We start from the raw sequence: 18,670 nt of genomic DNA on the forward strand, positions 1-18,670 counted from the left end.
TTGACACTTCACGCTGTTATTATCCCTCGCCATAGGCGGAGGGATATTGTTTTGGCGTTGTCCGTCCATCCGTCCGTCCGTCTTTCCATCCTTCCGTCCGTCCGGCACTTTTGTGTCCGGAGCCATATCTTGGAAGTGCTTTGGCGGATTTCATTGAAACTTGGTATGAGTATATTTATGGATAAGAGGATGATGCAAGCCAAATGGCATTATACACCATCTGATAATAACGGAGTTATGGCCCTTTGTTTCTTGAAAAAATGCTTTTTTGTGGCCGGAGCCATATATTGGAAGTGCTTTGGCAGATTTCATTGAAACTTGTTATGAGTATATAAAAATTATATGGATAAGAGGATGATGCACGCAAAATGGCATAGTTCACCATCGGCTAATAACAGAGTTATGGCCCTTTGTATCTTGAAAACATGCTTTTTTTGTGTGTCTAGAGCCATATCTTGGAAGTGCTTATACGGATTTCATTGAAACTTGGTATGAGTATATATATATATTGATAAGAGGATGATGCACAATTGGCGTTGTCCATCAGTCCAGAAAACTTTTGTGTCCAGAAGTATATTGGCGGGGGATATAAATTCAAAGAATTTGCTTGTTTTCTTTCCTGCTTGAAGGATGTCTCTTTTGAACATCAATCCACTCTGTAGGCAGACAGTCTCGCCCTATAATAGCCGTTGTAACTGTAAAAGTCAAATAAAACACAACACATATTGCACATGCATATATTCCAGTTTTCTCAGCGCATGCATAGAGCCCAGTTTTCCCATCGCATCACTGATGTATGCTACTGGTTTCTTGTCTTTGAATGTAGGTGGACCGAGGGATGGATATTGATGAGGTGCCCATACGACCAGGGATTGAGGGGGGCAAGACATTTGAGCAGCTTTTAGAGGAGCAACTAAAGGCAGAAGAGCAGAGGGTATGGCTCGCATCTCATTGCCATTCATTTATCATCATGTCCATTGTTAGGGATGATTTGGGACTATCGATGATATAGTTTAGTTTTTGTTTAAGGACTTTATGCTAGACTAACAACTTGGTCATATTGCAAATAAGCCTTCAACAGGTATATTTGATATTATTAAGTCATCATATGGAAAATAATTTCAAAAGCATGCTTTTTTTCTCCTCAAAGCTTTAATACTAGAGGATTTTCATTTTCATTTCCCTGCTAAAGACAGTTGTTTACAACAAAATGCCAAAAATACTGCTTATTTTCCTACATAAAGAAAATAGAAGGATTTTTTTTTTAAAGAATCGAGAAACTAGTCATTGTTTTAATAAAATTGAGGATAATTAATAAATAGTTAGTGCAAGTTGCTTTTAAATTTGTTTTCACACTGATTATAAATTGCATGAACAGATTTTAATTTGATGTAGGAATATGATATTACCATTAAAGTTTATCTAAAATTCTTAAATTAATTGAATACCACTATTTTGTGTTATTTCTATTTTCAAACTGTACAGTTTTTTCCTTGATAAGTTGAAGAAAACCAATGAGGCAACAGAATCTCCGGTAACAAAAAAGAAGACATTTCTCAAGAAGGGTCAGGGTATTGCAAGGTATGAGCAGAAGCCTGGGACACGGCCACCAAGATCTAAGAAACCACAGACTGTCTCAAAAGCAGCTACACAAAAACTGACAGAAAGTGCAAGCTCAGGTTCATTGAATACCAAGCGAGGTAAATAATTGTCTGTACTCAGGAGAGCACTTCATTCTTCATTTGTAGATCTTTATATTATGTAGCCATAATTGACCCATCACTGTAGCCTTTGGTTTTTATGCCCCCGGTAGGGTGGCATATAGCAGTTGAACTGTCCGTCAGTCAGTATATCAGTATGTCAGTCTGTCCGTCTGTCCGAAAAAACTTAAACATTGGCCATAACTTTTTAAATATTGAAGATAGCACCTTGATATTTGGCATGCATGTGTATCTCATGGAGCTGCAAATTTTGAGTGGTAAAATTTCAAGGTGAACATCATCCTTCAAGGTCTAGGGTCGAAAAAACAAAGTCAAGGGAAGTACATTGTAATAAGCTTTAAATGGACATTATAGTTATCTGACCTGCCCACGTATATATTTTTGTTAAATAAATCAAAGCGTCGCAGTATGCAGCATTGTGTTTCTGACAAACACATTGTGGTAAAAGGTCAAGGTCATCCTTTACGGTCTATGGTAAAAAATACAGATTTAAGGGAAGTAATAAGCTTTAAAAAGGGAGAAAATTATTCAATATTGAACATAGCCACTTTATATATTTGGCATGGATGTGTATCTCATGGAGCTGCACATTTTGAGTGGTGAATCTACAGTCACGGTAGTGGCTTTTAATTATTTGCTACTAAAAATAGAGATTTGTTACAGACAATTTTTTTCAAGGGAAGTAATTGATATAATTATATATCTCATATTATATATTTTCTTACTAAGAATTGAAGTTCTTTTCACAGTTACTGTACAGATTTATTATTTTGATTATTTATAACCCAAATGAATGATTTTTCAATTATTTTTTTTTATGATATAATTATAATTTCGTTGATGTTCATTACATACCTGTGGACTTATGTCCATAAATACATGATCAACTCTGGCTATGATCTCTTTTAAACCACAGGCCTTGGTTGTCCGTGATGTCTGACATGGTCATAATTGACTGTGAGACCCTCCCCCCCCCCTGGTTGGATTGGACAAAATTCAAGGGAAGAAATATCTTTAAAGGGAGATGATTTCTATACATGCCAAATGATAAATAGAAATTTTATTTCAATGCAGCGCAGTAGGGGGCATTGTGTTTTTGACAAACATATCTCTTGTTCCTAATACATACGTTTTGATCAGTAGCCGAGTTCTTTGTTTAGTCCTATTACAGATGATTGTGGTCTTTGTTTTTTCTTAATACAGATGATTTGACCCATAACTGTGGTCTTTGTTTTTTTTTATGCAGATGAGTTGACCCATAACTTTGGTCTTAATACAGAATATTTGACCCATAACTGTGGTCTTTGGTGTTTTTAATACAGATGATTTGCCAGTTTGTAAACAGGATATATGAGTTAGGCAAGTCATGGGAAATGTTGATAAAATTGAAGAAGCAATTTTTGAAGTTTTGTCTTGTTTAATCAATTTTAGGAGGAAAGAATACATCAAAGCCACCTAGCAAGAGCAAATCAGCAACCAGTCTTCAAAAGCCGGGCAGTCAGTCAACTCAGCAGCAAAAACCAGAACCTAGTCATAAAAAACAATCACAGTCTACAAAAAACCAAAAACAGGATAAACAGGACAACAAGGTTAGGGGCAGTTGCATGTACATATATATTACCCACAGTGACTATTACATTGAAGATTGTATTTCTTTATGCCCCCCTTCAAGGATGAGGGGGTATATTGTTTTGCTTGATGTTGGTCAGTTGGTCTTTCGGTAGACCAGTTAGTTTCTGATCAATAAATGGTCAACAAATTGACTGTTTGGCTTGATACTTCACATTTGCATTTGCATTGGACAGTAGATGACCCTATCCAAATTTTGGTCACTAGGTAAAAGGCCAAGGTCCCTGTCACAATAAGTGTGAAAATCGATTCTAATCAATAACTAGTCAACGAATAGACTTGATACTTCCCATGTGCCTTGGCCTTGGCCAGTTAGATGACCCCTATTGAAATTGGGGTCACAAGGTCAAAGTCACTATCCATAATAAGTGTGAAAATAGTTTCTGATCAATTACTTGTCAAGGAATCGACTGATTGGCTTGATACTTCACATTTGCAATTGCTTTGAACAGTAGATGAAATATTGAAATAGGGGTCACAAGTACAAAGGTCAAGGTCACTGTGATATTGAGTGTTACAAGGACTAAACCTAACAGCCTTATTGAAGTATCTTTAAATGCTAAGAGCTGATCATGTGGATAATCATGTTTTGTCCTACATGCATAACTGTTTCCAAATGACCAATAAAGAATGACATTTGAAAACATCTTCATTTTCTCAAAACATTTTGTCAGCAAAAATCTAGTTAAGGCGGAAAGTGCCATCCCTTTTTAGCCTGTCTGGATTGCTCAAGCTAATTTGGGACGACACTTTAGGCATTAATTTATACTTGGCTATGTTAACACTTTCCTCAGGACCCAAGGCCATCCGCCGCTGGCAATGCACCAGAGAAGCAGGTGAAGGGGTCGAGCACTGTGAATGACGAGATAAAACCCAGGAAGGCAGAGTCATTTCCTGACGATGCCTCCTTTATTGCAAACATGAAACAGAGGCAAAAGGAGTCTGAGGTAGCACACAACTTGTTGTTGAATCAACTTTTTAACTGTCTACAGATAAAAAAGCTTTACAAACTTGCAGTGGCATGTTTTTGCATGTGAACATGAAATACTTCTGAATTTTCGTCACCTGTTTAAAACAACGTGGTGGGCTGTGGTTCAGAGAATGGCTTTGGCTTATTAACTCAAACAATTTATATCAGATCATCATAAACTTAGTGATAATGTTCATAAACTTAGTGATAATGTTTACATAATATCTCCGCCATGATCCTTAACAAGCCAAATTAATTCAAGCAATTCTAATGTAAGAGCCTTGAATCAGCTCTAAACTTTGTGATAATGTTTATGGGCTTAATAGCTTGACCAGCTTTAATTACTAGCACTTTAGGCACTTTTGGATTATGGCCCTTTCATTATTAAAAAAAACAACCAAATTAACCCTGTCTGGAAACAGTTTTAAACTGATCATAATGTAACTTTGTGATGAAGTTTGTTGGAATACTATCTCGGCCACCACCTAGAATGTATTGTGCACTTCTGAGTTATTTCCCTAGAATTAAATAAAAATATGGGGTATTCAACTTGTCCACTCTGGTACTCTAACAGTTTAAATCAGATCATGATGAAACTAGGTGATAATGTTTTTGTTAATGTTATCTCCACCAATTTTGATAGCCATCCAGATCCCCTCTGATACTTTTTAACAGCTAATGGTTTTAAAATACCCAGAAACCCGAAATCCTGTAAAAGCGCAAGCCTTTCATCCCACATATTGTTCACCGCTATGAAATCTACTCCACAGCAAGACCTTGCGGAGCTGGATGAGTTTGAGATACTGGAGCAGTTTGCAGACAACATGTCATTCTGCAGCAACTCGTCCATAGTGACCCGGGGTCTGAGGGGCCTCCAGAGTGATCGCATCCTTCCCGGGGTCGGGCCCAAGGTACAGCAGATACCGCCCAGTCATGGAAATGAATTGATTAACCAATAAGCACTTGTTTTTATATTATAACTTGGGACTAAAAAGTATCAAGAGCCTGCCTGTATGAAATTGAGAAGGTTTCAAATGTTGCCAGACAGGCATTTGTTGCTGGCTTTTGCTAAATTTCATAACTGATACCACCCATTGCATTTACTTCATTAATAGAGTAATGCAAGACAAAACTACTTTGCATAGTTAACACTTTAAACATTTGCATAAGAACTTACCATGTAGGATAACACATTTTAAGTAAGCAGTTTATAACAAAGCTGCTTGAATTTAACTTGTAAAAGAAACAAATAAGAAGGTATTTACACAATTTTGTTTATATTAGTTTGTTTTTATTGTACATTTCACGGATTGTATTTTATCTGATTTATAAACGGTTCACGTTTACCCGTAATTCAGTTGTTATTTTGAACATTCAGTCACTGCATTTACCCATGTTATAGAATTAACCCATTTATGCCTAGCGTCTAGAAAAAAGGCCTTGGCAAACAGTGTAGACCCAGATGAGACGCTGCATGATGCGGCATCTCATCAGGGTCTGAGCTGTTTGCTTCAAGGAATTTCTGTAAGAAATATTCTAAATATAGAAATAAGTATACTAGACATCCCTAATTTTGGAAATACATTGATCCAATTTAGAAGGATGGGAGAGTCCACTAGGCAAAAATGGGTTAAATAATGTCATTACAATAGTTATTTGATAAAAAAATAAAAATCACTTTGTTAAGCGTCATTTTATATTCCAGAACCCAGATGTAGTAAGGCCAGTGAGCCCTAGGGCAGCTCTCATAAGAAAACTGGAGCAGCATAAAGAGGCTAGTCAGAAAAACATGCCCCAAAACAAGTTGAATCTAGTAAGACATTCCAACAAGCCTGCCCTTCTACCAGAATTTAATAAAAATGGTGCTGAAACACAAGTGGAAGTGAAACATATAAAAAGGAAAGAAGCTCCAAAGTCGATGCCAATTCAAGAAGAAAAAAGCGCGAGTGAGAGCAGTGACAGTAGTGAGTCCGACAGTGACAGTGATTCTGACAGCAGTGAACACAGGGACTCTGGGGATAGGACAAAAATGAACTCCAGTCATTCAGAGATGTTGAACAGTAGAGGGAATTGTCGCTTTGACCATATGGGGCAGTTAGTGTCTAGTGTTCATGAGGGATCAAAAAATGATTCAGTGTGTTCAACAGACAAAAAATTGGTGCGGGTTCTGAGTTACACGGGTATGACAGAGACCAGTGTGACATCGGGGTCGGAACAGGAATTTGAGACGGTCAGCGACTCTTCTTCTGATTCTGAAACTACCTCTGATGAAGATTTTATCATAGAGGAATCTCCTACAAAAGTGTTCACACGAAAAGTGGCTGGGCGCAAGGACGATCAAACTAAGGCCACCCATCAAAATGGCATTACTGAGAAGGATTTCTTAACCACCAATTTTAATACAGGTTTAATCACTATGAGCTCTAAATCACCAATGGTTATATCAAAGGAAAAGATGAATCCTGTGACAGTTTTGAAAGAGGAAACAAAGTTTTCCTATCATTCCGACACTGATTCTATAGGTAACAAGAAGAACAGCAGTTACAGTGATGATAATGATGATGATGACAAATCACATAATAAAGGTTCGCAAAAAGTGATGAGTGAAAAGAAGGCACTTCATTTTGATGATGATGAAGAATGGAATGATAATACACCTAATCCAAAACTGGGCAAGTCTAAGTTAGGTGAAACTGAGCCAGGCCATGACAAAACTCTTATAGAGGAATCTAAGAAGCCAGACAAAGTTCAAGGTATGTAATAAATGGAAATATGTTTACTTACCTGGGAATGTTAAGCACTTTGATGTTGTTGTTTTTTTGTGTAAGTTAATTTAGCAATTCTGCCTGATTTATCAAATTAATAACCCATACTGGGATATTGGATGTGTAGGAATTAATGCACAGGGGTGTTCACTCGATCAGGTAAAAAGCCATGCATCAAAACAAAATTTATTTTTTACAATAATCAATGAACATAAGATTTAGTATGTATTGAGTTGAAATTGACATGATTTTCTACACAACACTAAGTCTGATGTAATTTTGTTTTTAAATAAATGTACTGTGTTACTGTTACTGGGGTAATAATAATATATAAAATAATTACTCCAATGTGTCCAGCTCCACAAGAAATCTCCAGCGATCAAAAGGATACCCCACCCACTTCAAAACTGGTCACAAAATTGTTTCCCCAGCTAAAACCAGTCCAAGTAAAACAGGAAGAACAGGTAATGTTTAATGTGTCTGCCATTTGTTTCTCTTTTTGTTACATCAAATACTAGATTTATTCAACTAACGGTAGGCGTCTTTTTATCCACATTTCTTATTATGAATACCAAGTCATTAATCTAGTCAGTAATAAATGACTCTAGTAGGATTGCTCAAACTGTTTTCACACCTTTGGTTAGTAACTGTGAACTAACAGTCAAGGCCTGTGACAACAAAATTATTTGTGTGTTTCTCGTAGCGGTCATGTAGAAGTAAGGCTGGGATTGTGACATATTGTGGTCAAAATCATTGAAAGTAATATAAATTCTGGTTTTCACCGAAATAATGATTGCTAATGTTGCAAGGGTCTAAATGAACATGAAGGATGTTCTTGAATGTTATTAATCAGAATTTGAATGATCCTCTCCTCCCTAAGATGATGATTGCTAAAAATTTAAAGGGTCAAAATGAATTTGAATGATCCACCACTCTCTAAGATTCTCAAACAACTTTCAAGCTTCAAGTGTAGTTGGAACTTGTTCAACCATAAACTCTTAGGCCTATATTTGCTGTCACCCATTCAGGACTTACAGAGGGTGAAGCAGGCCAGTCAGGCTGGCGGGGGAGAGGGCGTCCAGTCCAAGGTGCTCAGAGACAAGCTCATAGAACTGGAGCGGGAGATCGAGAAGTTCCGTAGCGAGAACGGCCATCTTGCCAAGCTGAGGACGGAGCGAGAGGAGGTGGGCGGCAATGAGACGCCATGCCGCTGAAAAAATGTGGCTTTAATTACATTTGACCTTAAACTTTTTAAGTGCACTGATGAACGGATTAAATATGCAAATTAACTAATTATTATTTTTGACCATACAACTAGTTTAATAAATATGTGGTAAATTTCATCATGATTTACCGTTTATGTTTTTCATTTTTTGCTTATGTTTTTAAACAGAATGGCAATTGATTATATTTCTGACAAATTTAATAGCAAAATAAATTTCCTGCAGCTTTTGATTTGTACTGACCTCAATTTTCACTGCAAAATGATACAAAAAAGTTTGTCAGATGTCTAAAAAAAGCCAAATGTTTCATTAAAACGGTAAAGGCACTGAAACTGAAAATGGGATTGCTAGGGTTAAGGCTGCTGGTCAGTTGGGAAAAGACAAAATTCAAAGTGATCATAATTTTATTTAGCCTTTATAAAGTACAGTTGATATTCAGTTTTGGTTCCCTTTTTTCCTTAAAAAATATTTATTAGTGACCTTTGAAATTTATCAAATTTTGGTGATTTCATTGAGTGTAATGAATAAACAGTCAAATGGACATTTCTTAATCCATTTTTTGTCATTTGCAATTGTGCAGACATTCTCTAATTAACAAGTAGACAGAAATTGTAAGCCAAGACTGAGTTATTGACTGTGATCATCTTGTTACTGTGGTGAAAACAGAGTAAAGCCAGGGAAGAAAGTAGTATATTGTATTCAATTTTTTCGTACCAAGGGCTTACTCTGCCATTAGACAAATTAGGCACTGGGTACAAATTGACCAAATTGTTTATAGAAAATTCTATTTTGCTGCATTTTGTCTTCTTTAAACCTATAAAATAGCCAAAAAGATAAGAAGTTTACCATAGAAAGGCAACTATGGTTAAAGAAAATGTTGAGACAGGGGCAGTCCTGCGTACCAGTGTTTTGTCATGTTGATCATGTGTTGGCAGGGACTTGCTAAGCTGAAGAAGGAGATTGAAGAGTTTGAGAGGGAGAAGGCAGAGGAGTTGAAGAGATTTGAAGAGTTCAAGAAAGAGGAGCTGAAGAAACTTAAGTGAGTGTTTTGATATGGCTGAAATATAGTCAAATACAGTATACAATAGCTCAGCCTGTCATGCTTGAATGTTTTTGACACATCCTTAGTATATTTCAGAAGGGGTTGTACAATTTCAGTCAGCCATGCTTGTTTGTTATGCCCCCCTTCAAAGAAGAGGAGGTATATTGCTTTGCACGTCTGTCGGTCTGTCGGTCCGTCCACCAGGTGGTTTCCGGATGATAACTCAAGAACGCTTCGGTCTAGGATCATGAAACTTCATAGGTACATTGATCATGACTCGCAGATGACCCCTATTGATTTTCAGGTCACTAGGTCAAAGGTCAAGGTCACGGTGACCCGAAATAGTAAAATGGTTTCGGGATGATAACTCAAGAGCGCTTAGGCCTAGGATCATGAAACTTGATAGGTAGATTGATCATGACTCGCAGATGACCCCTATTGTTTTTCAGGTCATTAGGTCAAAGGTTAAGGTCACAGTGACCCGCAATAGTAAAATGGTTTCCGAATGATAACTCAAGAACGCTTATGCCTAGGTTCATGAAACTTCGTAGGTAGATTGATAATGGCTGGCAGATGACCCCTATTGATTTTCAGGTCACTAGGTCAAAGGTCAAAGTCACAGTGACCCGAAATAGTAAAATGGCTTCTGGATGATAACTCAAGAACGCTTATGCCTAGGATCATGAAACTTCATAGGTACATTGATCATGACTGGCAGATGACCCCCTATTGATTTTCAGGTCCCTAGGTCAAAGGTCAAGGTCACGGTGACCCGAAATAGTAAAATGGTTTCCGGATGATGACTCAAGAACGCATATGCCTAGGATCATGAAACTTGATAGGTAGATTGATCATGACTCGCAGTTGACCCCTATTGATTTTCAGGTCACTATATCAAAGGTCAAGGTCACGGTGACCTGAAATAGTAAAATGGTTTTTCTGGATGATAACTCAAGAACGCTAATGGCTACGATCATGAAACTTATAGGTACATCGATCATGACTCGCAGATGACCCCTATTGATTTTGAGGTCACTAGGTCAAAGGTCAAGGTCATGGTGACCAGAAATAGTAAAATGGTTTCCGGATGATAACTCAAGAACGCTTATTCCTAGGATCATGAAACTTAATAGGTAGATTGATCATGACTCGCAGATGACCCCTATTGATTTTCAGGTCACTAGGTCAAAGGTCAAGGTCACGGTGACCCGAAATAGTAAAATGGTTTCCGGATGATAACTCAAGAACGCTTATGGCTAGGATCATGAAACTTCATAGGTAAATTGATCATGGCTGGCAGAGGACCCCTATTGATTTTCAGGTCACTAGGTCAAAGGTCAAGGTCACAGTGACAAAAAACATATTCACACAATGGCTGTCACTACAACGTAGAGCCCATATTTGGGGCATGCATGTTTTAAAAACAGCCCTTGTTTTTGTTTGTTATGGGGCAGACATATGTTAAGGTAGAGTTGTGCACAATCTCATGTGATCATCTGTTTGCAGCGTGCTTCACTCACATTAGTAAATTAAACCTCAAATTATAAAATCAAATAGCAACAAACTACAAGGGGGTTGAAACGTCATATTTATATGGGGAGTTGTCATGAAATGGGTTTTGACTGGTTGTGGGTTGGGTTAATTGAAGAAAATTAATTTGTCAGTCATAGTTAATGATAAGTGACAAGAAATAGCTACTATTTAGGCTGCTTATAGTTTTAATACTGTAGATATTATGTATTATTTTTTAAAGGCACGAGCGTAAAATGTTTGACAAGTACCAGAAAGCAGCTAGAGCTGGCCCTGACAAAAAGGAGAGAGAAGAAATAGAAAATTTACGCATGCAGGTACTTTCTTTGCTTTGCATTTCAGTGAACTGTTGTTAACCACACTTTACTGACTTTTATTTACTGCAACAACTTAAGAATGTAAATGAACATTAGGTCACAGCTTTAATATTGATTGGTTCCCTTTCTGTATCATGGCAGCTTTGTCATGTATTGCTGAAATAAAGCTAAATTAAGATCATGTATAAGTTTTGACAATGCAGCCCTTGTCATGCGATATTTTAGTTAATTTAGTTTATGTTTTTTTCCACATTGCAGTCCTGGTCATGGGTTATTTAGTTAGTTTTTTTTCAACAATGCATGTCTGATCACGGGGTTATTAATGCTGATATATTGTTGCAGTTGTCAGAGCTCCAGGAGGAAATGAAGCGGAAGGAGTCACGCTGGACGTCCAACAACTCTCGGCTGCGAGACAAGATGGAGGCCCTAGAGGCGGAGAATGAGGAACTCAGAGAGGAACTCAAGATGCTGGAGAAGAAACGCATCGAGTGGATGCAGAAAGACGACAAGGTGCTTTATAAAGGAGGCAGAAATTTCAATTTAAAGTCATAAGACAAATTAATATTTGGATACAATTTTGAAAAAGTCTTAAATGCTTGGCACCTCAATCTTTGATCAGGAATACAGTCTTAATGATGTGTCATGTGTAGATACACAAAGTTGTTCCCTTCATGAAAAATTTCAATGTTTCATTACAGAATAAGTCACGGACATCCAATATTATAAGCAGTACCCCAGCAGATGACCGCCATCGAAGCCACATGACTAATGGGGAACATGACTATGGCGAGCAGCCAATGAATGGTAATATATGGTAGTATTTTAATTCAGTGATATAGTAATATACCCCTCTGTTAAGGGGTGTATTCAAGATTCCTCATGGGCTTAAGTGTGTCTGTCTGCCTGTCTGTCTGTCTGTCCATCCCTCCGTCTGTCTGTCTGATATGAAGTTGTGCATGTGTAATTTGTTTCCTCCTATGTTGAAATAGTAATTATGCCCTATTTTTCAACTTGGACAATCAATGTCATTATGAAAATTCAAATTTGTTCTCTTAAAATTTTCAATAGATTAATACTTTTTATGTTCTGGGATAACTCACCAAGCAATTCTATTTTAGGAGACAAAACATAAATATTTTCTTGTTAACCAGATAATAATCAAAAGATGATCAGCTCGATATTTCAAGAAGTTAAAATGTAAATCAAAAAGCTGTTTGAAAGACACTTGTAGTCTAAGCTATACATGGATGTATGTATTTCAGATTTGTCGAGTCACAGTGGAGGACTACAGAAGTCTCAGCCAGCTCACTCCAAGGCCTCAAACATCCGGACCAGTGTCGCCCACTCGCACAGCTCCAACTCCGGCCCACCTCACACGTCCCAGGCCCCTCCCTCCACCCACCAACCTCTCACCACCCAGTCCACAACACACGGAAAGCAGTCAAACGTGAACCAGTCTACAAAGACGTCTGCTGCAGTGAAGACAAACCAGCCGGCCAAGAAGGGATCCTACAATTCCAAACCTGGTCATGTAACTCAGGTACCTCACTGCAATGCAAAGCAAGTGAAGCATGCTGGTAAGGCTGGCAATGGTTCAGGGAAGGTGGACCCCAAAAGCACACTGCGGAACTCATATGGGGAGGAAGTTCCTCGACAGGAGCTGGGAACCATGGCTGCTCCACAGGAGTATGTATTGTTTGCTTCTGTGTAAGTTTTAATCAATAATCTGTTGGTACATTTCTATTCATGAAGAAGTTTTGTATTACTAATTGTGATAAGATATTAAAAATAAAGTTTCATTATGCTGACATATTTTTAGTTTCAAATCCTCTAGCATAGTAGGGTATTCAGTAAAAACCCTTTTAGAGTGTAGCTCATCTGTTCAAAATGTATCTTATATGTAACCAGTCACATTAAATGTTAGAATCTGGGCTCCATTGAATCACTTCTGGTATAAATTAGTGTTTATAAACAGGCCAGTTAATTGAACATGTACTTGTTACTTTCTCTATAATATTATATAATTATTATAATATGAAACAACTGCTACCGCTATTGCAGTGTGAGCATATATGGTGAGCCAAGCAGTGAGGCCCCGGTACAGGAGCAGCCATCGGTGCCTCGCAAGCTGGCAGCTGGGAAGTACGGGGTGGACCGTTCTGTCATTGACAAGGGAGACCACAACGACTATGAGGAGGTGCAGCACAGTGATGGCAAGGTAAACTGTCTATGAGGAGGTGCAGCACAGTGATGGCAAGGTAAACTGTCTATGAGGAGGTGCAGCACAGTGATGGCAAGGTAAACTGTCTATGAGGAGGTGCAGCACAGTGATGGCAAGGTAAACTGTCTATGAGGAGGTGCAGCACAGTGATGGCAAGGTAAACTGTCTATGAGGAGGTGCAGCACAGTGATGGCAAGGTAAACTGTCTATGAGGAGGCGCAGCACAGTGATGGCAAGATAAACTGTCTATGAGGAGGTGCAGCATAGTGATGGCAAGGTAAACTGTCTATGAGGAGGTGCAGCACAGTGATGGCAAGGTAACTGTCTATGAGGAGGTGCAGCACAGTGATGGCAAGGTAAACTGTCTATGAGGAGGTGCAGCACAGTGATGGCAAGGTAAACTGTCTATGAGGAGGTGCAGCACAGTGATGGCAAGGTAAACTGTCTATGAGGAGGTGCAGCACAGTGATGGCAAGGTAAACTGTCTATGAGGAGGTGCAGCACAGTGATGGCAAGGTAAACTGTCTATGAGGAGGTGCAGCACAGTGATGGCAAGGTAAACTGTCTATGAGGAGGTGCAGCACAGTGATGGCAAGGTAAACTGTCTATGAGGTGGTGCAGCACAGTGATGGCAAGGTAAACTATGAGGAGGTGCAGCACAGTGATGGCAAGGTAAACTATGAGGAGGTGCAGCACAGTGATGGTTAGGTAAAATATGAGGAGGTGCAGCACAGTGATGGCAAGGTAAACTATGAGGAGGTGCAGCACAGTGATGGCAAGGTTAACTATGAGGAGGTGCAGCACAGTGATGGCAAGGTTAACTATGAGGAGGTGCAGCACAGTGATGGCAAGGTAAACTATGAGGAGGTGCAGCACAGTGATGGCAAGGTTAACTATGAGGAGGTGCAGCACAGTGATGGCAAGGTAAACTATGAGGAGGTGCAGCACAGTGATGGCAAGGTAAACTATGAGGAGGTGCAGCACAGTGATGGCAAGGTAAACTATGAGGAGGTGCAGCACAGTGATGGCAAGGTAAACTATGAGGAGGTGCAGCACAGTGATGGCAAGGTAAACTATGAGGAGGTGCAGCACAGTGATGGCAAGGTAAACTATGAGGAGGTGCAGCACAGTGATGGCAAGGTAAACTATGAGGAGGTGCAGCACAGTGATGGCACGGTAAACTATGAGGAGGTGCAGCACAGTGATGGCAAGGTAAACTATGAGGAGGTGCAGCACAGTGATGGTAAGGTAAACTATGAGGAGGTGCAGCACAGTGATGGCAAGGTAAACTATGAGGAGGTGCAGCACAGTGATGGCAAGGTAAACTATGAGGAGGTGCAGCACAGTGATGGCAAGGTAAACTATGAGGAGGTGCAGCACAGTGATGGCAAGGTAAACTATGAGGAGGTGCAGCACAGTGATGGCAAGGTAAACTATGAGGAGGTGCAGCACAGTGATGGCAAGGTAAACTATGAGGAGGTGCAGCACAGTGATGGCAAGGTTAACTATGAGGAGGTGCAGCACAGTGATGGCAAGGTAAACTATGAGGAGGTGCAGCACAGTGATGGCAAGGTTAACTATGAGGAGGTGCAGCACAGTGATGGCAAGGTTAACTGTCAAAATTACTGAGCCTCACTCTGGGAAAACTGGGCGTAATGCAAGTGCACAGGCTAATCAGGGAAGACACTTTCTGCATGTGCACAGGCTAATCAGGGAAGACCCTTTCTGCATGTGCACAGGCTAATCAGGGAAGACCCTTTCTGCATGTGCACAGGCTAATCAGGGAAGACCCTTTCTGCATGTGCACAGGCTAATCAGGGAAGACCCTTTCTGCATGTGCACAGGCTCATCAGGGAAGACCGTTTCTGCATGTGCACAGGCTTTTCAAGGAAGACACTTTCTGCATGTGCACAGGCTCATCAGGGAAGACACTTTCTGCATGTGCACAGGCTAATCAGGGAAGACCCTTTCTGCATGTGCACAGGCTAATCAGGGAAGACCCTTTCTGCATGTGCACAGGCTTATCAGGGAAGACCCTTTCTGCTTTTATTGTTTTTTCATTTAAAAGAAGTATTCTCTCATTAAAAATCCATTTTAATGTCATAAATACTGACCTGTTATCGTATGCTTATACTTTCCAAGGGGAAATAACTCATCCGGAATTTTAACTGGGAATCCGCCACCTAATACCGTAATACAGGCCAGGTTAAACATAGTGCAATGCAACCTAGCCAAAAATCGGTAACCAACCCTCAATATTCTTTCCGGATCAACCAGGTGTATACGTGTCTTTTACGGCTCTGAATTAAAATATTGTTTTTCACTTGGTTGATTGGGGTTTTGAATAGATAAATTGTGTTATTTATCTTTTTATTTCTCATTCGGATTAATTTGTGTGGATTTAATGGATTTTGTTTCATTTGTAAAAGGTAAGCCATGCTTGTTTTTATCGAACAATGGTTTATTTCTACCATGCTGGGTGTTTTCAGGCGCGAACGACCACGTGCAAAACGTGCTCTTCTAATACATTGCTAGAACGTGCAAAGCATGTTCTTCTAATGTGTTACGAGATCGTGCAAAGCGTGTTCTTCTATTGACAGATTGTTTATCATTTGCCATTGTGTGCAATAATGATTTTAATGTCATAAATACTGACCTGTTATCGTATGCTTATACTTTCCAAGGGGAAATAACTCATCCGGAATTTTAACTGGGAATCCGCCACCTCAATACCGTAATACAGGCCAGGTTAAACATAGTGCAATGCAACCTAGCAAAAAATCGGTAACCAACCCTCAATATTCTTTCCGGATCAACCAGGTGTATACGTGTCTTTTACGGCTCTGAATTAAAATATTGTTGTTCACTTGGTTGATTGGGGTTTTGAATAGATAAATTGTGTTATTTATCTTTTTATTTCTCATTCGGATTAATTTGTGTGGATTTAATGGATTTTGTTTCATTTGTAAAAGGTAAGCCATGCTTGTTTTTATCGAACAATGGTTTATTTCTACCATGCTGGGTGTTTTCAGGCGCGAACAACCACGTGCAAAACGTGCTCTTCTAATACATTGCTAGAACGTGCAAAGCATGTTCTTCTAATGTGTTACGAGATCGTGCAAAGCGTGTTCTTCTATTGACAGATTGTTTATCATTTGCCATTGTGTGCAATAATGATTTTAACGTTCCGTATGACAATCTATTTGATCGTCATTTTATTTTTCATCTGTTTTGAATTAAACTTTTGTTTAATTTATGATCTACGGCAGTATTATTATAATTTTCATTATGGTCAAATAATGATTTTATGTGCCGTATGATAATCTGGTCTGTGACCAGTTTATGGTTGAATATGCTTTGCTCTTGTTTTTCATATATTCGACTACATGATGGTCGCAGAAACAAGAGTGGATAAATACCCGGTGACTTCGCAGATCATGGATGATAGTTGCAGTATCAGTCACCGGGTATCGGGCACGATCGCGACCGTACTATGCTAAGTCTCTTAGACAGTCGGTCAACAACAGACCATATGGCGACACCCGTCAGCCGGTCTTTGCCCGATGGCATTGGTCAAGGACATTGACCAATGCCGGACCATTTGGCATCCGCCATACGGTCATTATCCGGTGACAACACTGGTCATGATATGACCGGTACGTCACCGGGGACGTTGATCACGGACCATTGATCGACGTCTGACCGGCCGGTCCGGTCACCAGTCATGTCACCGGTCCGGTCCGGTCATTGATCACCGGTCATGTCACCGGTCCAGTCACCGGTCATGTCACCGGTCCGGTCCGGTCACCGGTCCGGTCATTGATCACCGGTCCGGTCACCGGTCATGTCACCGGTCCGGTCACCGGTCATGTCACCGGTCATGTCACCGGTCCGGTCACCGGTCCGGTCCGGTCACCGGTCATGTCACCGGTCCGGTCACCGGTCCGGTCATTGATCACCGGTCCGGTCCGGTCACCGGTCATGTCACCGGTCCGGTCACCGGTCATGTCACCGGTCATGTCACCGGTCCGGTCATTGATCACCGGTCCGGTCACCGGTCATGTCACCGGTCCGGTCACCGGTCATGTCACCGGTCCGGTCCGGTCATGTCACCGGTCCGGTCATGTCACCGGTCCGGTCATGTCAACGGTCCGGTCCGGTCACCGGTCCGGTCATTGATCACCGCTCCGGTCACCGGTCAACAGTCATCAGTTAGGCCTGCCACCGATAACACCAGTCACCGGTCAAGAAGAAGAACTCGGTCTTCTTCATTGAATTATTCTCCTATTCTTCGTTGAATACATCGTCTTCATCAAGGATTAGACATCGGACACGCTCTTCTTCGTCGAGCAGTTCTCATCGTCGCGGCTCTCGTAAGCGATCACGTCGTCACTCACGGAGACGTTATTCTAGAAGATCTCGGTCTCATCGCAGCCGATCCACATCTCGGCCGATCCAGATCTCGACATCGCAGGAAACGAGGACGTCGTCAACCTTCACGTAGACATCAGCGGACTGCATTGAGCACCACTGGATAGTTATCGAACATACCTCTCCTTCATTGAGCAGTTCTCGGCGTTGATACGCTCGTAAGCGATCATGTCAATGCTCACGGAGACAATATTGTAGAAGACAATATTTCCAGCGTAGCCGAACAATATTTCGGCATCGAAGTTATATGGATGTCGCCACTTCTCACGTAGGCGTTAATGAACCTACTGGTCATATCGACGTTCTCCATTTTATTCCTTTAGGAATATCATGTCTCCATTCCACGTGTGATGGTTATTCTTATGGCATCCACACATGTTGCAGTCACCGAGCCGTAGTTGTATACGAACACTAGTTCGTTTAACATTCAGGCTTCGGGATAAGCTGTTCTTTTCTCCACTACGACTACAAGGACACTTATGCCTATTAATACTGATAATCTACCGTTGTTTTTTCCGGTTAACATTATCAGATGACTTCGTGGATGGTCATTCTTCTGCACCAGATATTTCCATTCTGACGCAGTTATATTATACCGGTCCCGATCACCGGACATCGGTCACCATTCATCGGTCATATCACCGATCACTGATCACCGGTCAGAATGAGTGATGTCTCATCGCCATCGGATTGGATTTTTTGGCATGATCTTTTCCGAGCAGTGCTTGACATTGATAACAGACCATATAGATTCCACCATTTTTCGGTCTTTAACTGGTAACGTCACCGGTCATATTATGACTGGTCCGTTCACCGGGCTA

The 18,670-nt window shown here is 40.3% G+C and overlaps 1 protein-coding gene across 2 annotated transcripts in view; it reads left to right on the plus strand.

Annotated features, from left to right (window-relative positions):
• Positions 1-18,670, plus strand: part of LOC127846304 (centromere protein J-like) — a 48,355-nt gene that overhangs the window by 8,285 nt on the left and 21,400 nt on the right. For both annotated transcript variants that reach the window (XM_052377481.1, XM_052377474.1), the window contains exons 8-21: positions 827-934; positions 1,502-1,700; positions 3,153-3,310; positions 4,145-4,297; positions 5,091-5,231; positions 6,026-7,073; positions 7,443-7,549; positions 8,114-8,269; positions 9,244-9,347; positions 11,104-11,197; positions 11,540-11,707; positions 11,896-12,001; positions 12,460-12,883; positions 13,259-13,415. In XM_052377481.1, the coding sequence (XP_052233441.1) occupies positions 827-934; positions 1,502-1,700; positions 3,153-3,310; positions 4,145-4,297; positions 5,091-5,231; positions 6,026-7,073; positions 7,443-7,549; positions 8,114-8,269; positions 9,244-9,347; positions 11,104-11,197; positions 11,540-11,707; positions 11,896-12,001; positions 12,460-12,883; positions 13,259-13,415 (3,123 nt within the window). The remainder of the gene's footprint in view (positions 1-826; positions 935-1,501; positions 1,701-3,152; positions 3,311-4,144; positions 4,298-5,090; positions 5,232-6,025; positions 7,074-7,442; positions 7,550-8,113; positions 8,270-9,243; positions 9,348-11,103; positions 11,198-11,539; positions 11,708-11,895; positions 12,002-12,459; positions 12,884-13,258; positions 13,416-18,670) is intronic.

Source organism: Dreissena polymorpha, chromosome 1 (assembly GCF_020536995.1).
Source record: "Dreissena polymorpha isolate Duluth1 chromosome 1, UMN_Dpol_1.0, whole genome shotgun sequence".
Taxonomy (NCBI): Eukaryota; Metazoa; Mollusca; class Bivalvia; order Myida; family Dreissenidae; genus Dreissena; species Dreissena polymorpha.